General features: G+C 40.0%; 1 protein-coding gene across 1 annotated transcript in view; it reads left to right on the forward strand.

Moving 5' to 3' along the window:
• Window positions 1–6,967, forward strand: part of LOC106881776 (anaphase-promoting complex subunit 5) — a 40,071-nt gene that overhangs the window by 24,234 nt on the left and 8,870 nt on the right. The window contains exons 10-13 of the mRNA XM_014932281.2: window positions 77–151; window positions 1,004–1,071; window positions 3,528–3,641; window positions 5,738–5,861. Coding sequence (XP_014787767.1) covers window positions 77–151; window positions 1,004–1,071; window positions 3,528–3,641; window positions 5,738–5,861 — 381 coding nt within the window. The remainder of the gene's footprint in view (window positions 1–76; window positions 152–1,003; window positions 1,072–3,527; window positions 3,642–5,737; window positions 5,862–6,967) is intronic.

The following is a 6,967-nucleotide window of genomic DNA, read 5'->3' on the forward strand; positions in this document are numbered from 1 at the left end:
GCCTCTCCAAGTACGATTATAAGCTTAATTAATTAAACTTTCGCTCATTCACTGCTTTCAATCCATTTTTCTCCAGGTTTGGCTGCATCGTCTTGGAGATGAGGGAAGTGCTGAAACAGCAAAACTTATGAAGAGACAAATCTCTCTCCCAGTAAGTATTGAAATATAAAATCTACATCATCATCATCATTGTTGCCATTATCATCATTGTCATCACTGTTTGTCATCATGACCATCATTGTCATATGTCTGTTTACCACACTGACATGAAGAACTGCTATCAATTATCAGGCAACCCCTATGGACTTAAAAGGGGACAGCCCTTATACATAGTTTTCGTTCACCTAGTTGTACTATTAATGTTACTTTTTCCTCTTGAATTGTCTCTTGTGTCTTTTACTTGTTTCAGTCATTAGATTGTGGCCATGCTGGGGCACCACCTTGAATTTTTTTTGTCGACTGAATCGACTCCAGTAATTTTTTTTTTTTTATGCCTAGTACTTATTTTATCAGTCTCTTTTGCCAGACCGCTAGGTTATTAGGACTTAAACGAACCAACACCGGTTGGAAAGCAGTGGTGGGAGACTTACACAAACATAAAGACGCTCACAAACGTGCATGTGTATACATATACAATGAGCTTCTTTCAGTTTCCGTCTAACCAACCAAATCCACTCACAAGGCTCTGGTTGGCCTGAGGCTATAGTAGAAGACACTTGCCCAAGGTGCCCTGCTGTGGGACTGAACCCGGAACCATGTGGTTGAGAAGTAAGCTTCATACCACACAGCCATGCCACTTAGGATTTCTGATACTTACATAAATATCTCAACAGTTAGCTCTTCTTGTTTAGCTGTTGCCAAACCATTGTTAATCTATTGAAAAATAAAGAAAATAATAAGAAGCAACAATCTTTAATCGTATTTCTTTGTATTCACTTTTATCTGTTGATGATGGTTAACGTTTTTGTCATGGAATCGTGTCTTATGCTCTTTTTTTATTCAGGCTTTGGCATTGTTGAATATCCAGTCCCTTGCTAAGTACAATGCATTTGCTAAAATGAAACCAGCCAAGTAAGTAGGGTTACTTTTAAATTCGGTCACAAAGTTACAGAGTTGAAATGTGTGACCATTTCAACCTGACAAAATCTCAATTTCCACTTCAGTTTCTTTTTTCTAGAATGTCTTTGGCTTAGAGAAGAGGAAGGGTTGTGTTCACGAGTCTGATGAGTAGAAAGGAGGACTTTAGATTCAGATCAGAGATGTGGCATGAATGCTTGCAATAGAGAACTTTCATTCACTTAAGCCCTTTGCTTTCTACAGAGCATGAGCCATTGATGATCTCTCTCCACCATTCTCAACTCTGGACTGTCTTTCCTACATTCGTCAGATCTTGTTGGTTCTGAATGTGGAGGATACCTGTAGAAGGAGTAGACCCAGGAAGATGTAGGACGAAGTGGTGAGAAAGAATCATTGGATGCTGGGCCTCATTGAGGAAATGACTGGGGACCAGGAGATGTGGTGATTTGCTGTACTTGATAAGATGTGCCAAGCTAAGTAAAATCGTTGTCTCCCATACATAGAGGTTTGACCTTTCATGTGTTGATGCCACTTAAAAAGCACTTGTGCTGGTGCCACATGAATGCAACCATGCCGGTGGCACGTAGAAAATACCTGACACACTCTGTAAAGTGGTTGGCATTAGGAAGGGCATCCAGTCATAGAAACCATGCCACAACAGACAGTTGGAGTCTGGACAGCTCCCTGCTGACCAGCCCCATGTCAAACCATCCAACCCATGCCAACATGGAAAGTGGATGTTATACGATGTTGAGGATGATGATCATCATCATCATAGTTTCTGTGACGTTACTTGTCTCTATGTAGGGGTAGTTGGCCCTATGCAAGCCCTTTTTTTTACCCCCTGGGAAGAGGTAGTCCTTATCAGTTTGGCCCCTATCCTTTGACTTCTCCAGCATAGGATGCCCTGCCAGGAGCTTTGTGCTCCACTTGGTTCTCAGGTCAGTGAGGCATACACGCCACCACACTGCAACAAGAACTGGACCTTGTGGTTGCAAAAGAGTGACCCCTGGTAATGGCAGCAGTGATGTTGATGTTAAACTGAGGGATTCCACACAGCTTCTGTCTAGCAAATTACATTCTTTATTATAGTATGAATTAGAGATTAATTAGGCAAGTGTGATGGGACAGATACAGTTTTTGTAATTAGTTATACTTTATCAAAATTGCAGCATTGTTATACAGTAAATACGAAGCATATGTATTACATATGTGTGTATATTCTTTTTTTTTTTCTTGTTTCAGTCATTTTGACTGTGGCCATGCTGGAGCACCACCTTTAGAAGGGTTTTAGTTGAACAAATCATCCCCAGGACTTATTTTAAGTCAAGTACTTATTCCAACAATCTTTTTGGCCTGAGACTATAGCAGAGGACACTTACCCAAGGTGTCACGCAGTGGAACTGAACCCGGAACCACGTGGTTGGGAAGCCAACTTCCTACCACAGTGCATTGCTGCAGCTACTTCTGTTCTGTTGAACCATGAGAGTTTCTTCTGCTGAGCCTTCTGGATTCAGTCTTCACATGCATAGGTAGGCATGTGTAGTATGCTAATTACACTGCTAGATGCTACTACTCTGTAACAAAGTGGACCTAAGAATCATAGTGGCTAAGAGGTGGTTCCATACTTGTCAAAACCCTGGAATTCCTGAACTGGGGCACCACTACCAATGAATTTTAACGTTATATCCTGAACAATCCCTGTTGTCCCTCTGTTAAAATGGAAACGCTTAGATTGTGGAAATGTGATTTTAACCATTTTTTAAAGAAATGGAAGAGCTGCAGTGGAATTGTGTCATTGACTGAATCGCAGAAAAAAGATGAGACTTTGTTACATGGTTTGTGTAACGTAAACTTTTTTTTGCTTAATTAAATAATTTTATTGTTATACTTGGGGATGACCATATTTTGTTAATTAAACACACACACACTATATATGGTCTTCACTTCAGCATTATTATTATTATTATTATATAGGTGGCGAGCTGGCAGAATTGTTAGCACACCGGCTGGAACGCTTAGCAGCTTTTCGTCCATCTTTACGTTCTGAGTTCAAATTCTGCCGAGGTCAACTTTGCTTTTCATCCTTTTGGGGGTCGATAAAATAAGTGGCAGTCGAACACTGGAGTCAACTACATTGACTCCTCTCCTCCCCTAAAATTGCTGCCCTTGTGGCAAAATTTAAAACCATTAGTATTATTATTATTATTATTTTTATTATTATTATTATTTTAGTTTCTTTGTCAAAGCTCGTTTCGTCATACATCCTGTGACCTCTTCAGTAACTCTGTATCTCACATGCTCTCTTGTTCAGCGTAGTCCATTTTGTCTTTCTGTGATATCCCTCCTTATTTGTACATGTGTTTGTGTCTGTGTGTGTGTGTGTGTGTATATGGATTTTGCTTACTACACTGTTTGCACCTGTTTCTTTTCTTTGATTACATTTCCAGTGTCATTGAAAGCATGTTATCCAACAATGTCCTGAGTAGTCAGTTCTCTCATGGGGAGTTTGCCTGCATCAGCCTTGCACAGATTGCTGCTCTCTGGCACACCTATGGCAAGAGGTAAGACATTCCTTTGTTTTATTTATTCTTTTTGCTCATTTCATCATCAGACTTCTTAAGTCCGTTTTCCCTTTCTAAACCAGGAGTAAATCTTGGGAGCTTCATGTCATCATATTCTTGTCATCATTTTTTGTTGTCATGGTTGCCTTTTTTAAAACAGGGTTATACCAGCAAAGGACCTTCTTGTCTCCTGCTATTTTAGTCACCTCTTACAACACATAGAAACATGTGTTTGGTTACTTTTCACCTTGTTTCAATCATTGGACTGCGGACATACTGGGGCGTCACATTGTAGAGCTGCATAAATCGATCCTAGTACTAATTTTTCGTTTTGAAGTCTGGTACTTAATTCTCTTGATCTATTTTGCCCAGCTACTAGGGTATGGTGATGTAAACAAACCAACACCGGTTGTCATGCAGTAATGGGACAGACACAGACATCCCGCCTCCCATACACCCACCTACACACATGAGGCTTCTACACAGTTTCTGTTTGCAAAATTTACTTACAAGGCATTGACTGGCCTGGGGGCTATAAGAGAGAAGACACTTGCCCAAAGTACTGTGCAGTGGGACTGAACCTGAAACCATGTGGTTTACAAAGGGAATTTCTTAACCATACTTATATTAAGTTTTTTTGCATTTTAATCCTTTAACATTCAGATTTCTCTGTCAAATCTAATGCTTATTTAGTCACATTGACATTGTTTAGACATGCTTTACTTTGTGGCTTTGAGATTACAATGACGTCATTGTTTATTTTTAGAACGAGGTTGTAGGGTTGGTGTGAGAGGCTGGATCTGGCCAGTGTGAAGATAAAACAGGCAGATTATTTTGGCTGGATATGGCCAGTTTAAATGCTAGAGGGTTAATATAGGTATTATCTTACTTCACTCACTGACTTGAAGTGGTTAAATGATGCTCCAATGCATCCATCACAATGCCGCTTGTGGTCTCTGCTGGTCGGCCTGTGATTCTGCTTCTGTGTCCATAGCTTACATTGGGTTCAGCATTTGGAGTGAATACCTTCTCCTTTTTTGCATATTCAGTGAAGTCATTTCCCTAAAGGCGCCTGGCACTTCAGATTCCTTCTTTTCTACTTGATGAAACCTTCGTCTTTGCTAAGTTTATATGAAAGCCTCCCAATTCTAGACTTTTCTTCCTTGCTCAGAATTTCCTCTTTAATTCCCGTGTAGATTCAGCTATAAGTACGTGTGTGTGTGTGTGTCTTTGGCTTTCTTGTTGTCCCCACCACCACCACCACCACTGCTTGACAACTGGTGTTGATTTGTTAGCATCTGTGCAACTTAGCAGTTTGCCAAAAAAGATCAATAGAACAAGTACCAACCCTTTAACATTCAAACCAGCCGTATACGGTCCAAATATTTCTACAAATCTTATGTTGAAACCATCCAGATCAAACCTCTCACACCTGCCCAACAAAGGTATTTGGAAAATAAACAATCATCATCATCATCATCAGTGAACATCTGTTTTCCATGCTGGCATGGGTTGGACGGTTTGACTGGAGTAGGTAAGGCCAGGAGCTGCACCAGGCTCCATTGTCTGTTCTGGTATAGATTTTTTATAGCTGGATGCCCTTCCTAACACCAGCCACTTCATATAGTGTACTGGGTGCTTTTAACGTGGCACCAATTACATCATCGAAATCCCAGAGCTATGAGATAATCCATGATTATTTCAAAGCAAAAACAAGCATTGAATTTGACGGAGTAATCATCATCATCATCATCATTTAATGTCTGTTGTCCATGCTGGCATGGGTTGGACAGTTTGACCAGCACTGGTAAGCTGAGGGGTCTGCACCAGAATCCTGCCTGATTTGGTATGGTTTCTATCAGTTGGATGCCCTTCCCAATGCCCACCACTCCAAGAGTAAACAATGCTAAATGGTTAAAAAGGGGTTGATTTGTTTTGACTAAAACCCTTCAAGGTGATGCCCCAGCATGGCCACAATCTAATGACCGAAACAAGTAAAAAGGAAATGAATATAACTTTGCTCATCTCTGACCCCATTTAAAATATTTATGTCTTTGTGTCTTTGGTAAGAAATTCCCTTCTGGTTGTCTTTGCAGAGAAAATTGTTCCCTTATCAGCCAATTGATCCTCCATCTAGACACGTCAGATGCAGGAATCTATCGAAATGAAGAATCAGTTTGTATTGCCATGTGTAACTTGGCCAGGCATCATTTTGATCAGGTAACCCCAAATCCTTTGATTACAGCATTATCCATACACATGCATGTGTGTGTGTGAGAAGGTGTCTCTGTTTGTGAGTGTGCATGTGTGTATGGGTATGTTTGTGTGTGTGAGTGTATGCCTCTGTGTGTGAGCATACATGTGTGAGAGCATGTGTATGTGTGTGCCTGCATATTTGACAGTTTCTGTGTGAGTGTGTGTGTGTGTGTCTGCACATATGAGAGTTTGTGTGTGTGTGTGCACTTTTATGCATGTGTGTGTAATCTAAGATCAGAATGTTCATTATTAATCACAGCACCAGTGAGGCTAAAATCAATGAAGTATATACAATATGTATCGAATCAACACCTTTTTATTAACTTCCATAATATATTTTACATAAACCCTTCGCCATTGTCTTTGTAATTCGCCCTTCTTGAGGCTCCTGTGGCAAACAAATGCAATTATTATTAAGTTGGCAAATGGCCATGACTACAATTCACTTGACTTGACGAGTTTTCTCAAACATGGTATATCATCGAATGTTTTGGTCACTTGTCATCGCTTCCATGAGGCCCAATATTTGAAGATCATGTTTCACCATCTCTCCATCCATATCTTCTTGGGTTTACCTTTGGTGAGCTGTCAGAATTGTTAGCACCCTTCACAAAATACTTAGCGGTATTTCGCCCATTGCTACGGTCTGAGTTCAAATTCTGCCGAGGTCTACTTTGCCTTTCACCCTTTCAGGGTCAATAAATTAAGTACCAGTGAAATACTGGGGTCGATGTGATTGACTAGTCCCCTCCCACCAAAATTTCAGGCCCTGTGCCTTTAATAGAAAGGATTATCACCTCCACATTAGCGAAGGCAGAGATATTGTTTTCAGTCATGTTTGTTTGTCCGTGGACAAGATATCTCAAGAACTGCTGCTCAGCTAACAATTCTTCCAGCTTACTACCTTAATAATAATAATAAAAATAATAATGATAATAATAATAATAATAATAATAATAATAATATTATTATTATTATTATTTTACCTATAGGGAGGGGTTAAGTCGCTTACATTTATTTATTTTTTTATTTATGTGCCCTTTTTAAAACCTAGTCAGGCTCATGGGCCC

Source organism: Octopus bimaculoides, chromosome 27 (genome assembly GCF_001194135.2).
Source record: "Octopus bimaculoides isolate UCB-OBI-ISO-001 chromosome 27, ASM119413v2, whole genome shotgun sequence".
Classification (NCBI taxonomy): Eukaryota; Metazoa; Mollusca; class Cephalopoda; order Octopoda; family Octopodidae; genus Octopus; species Octopus bimaculoides.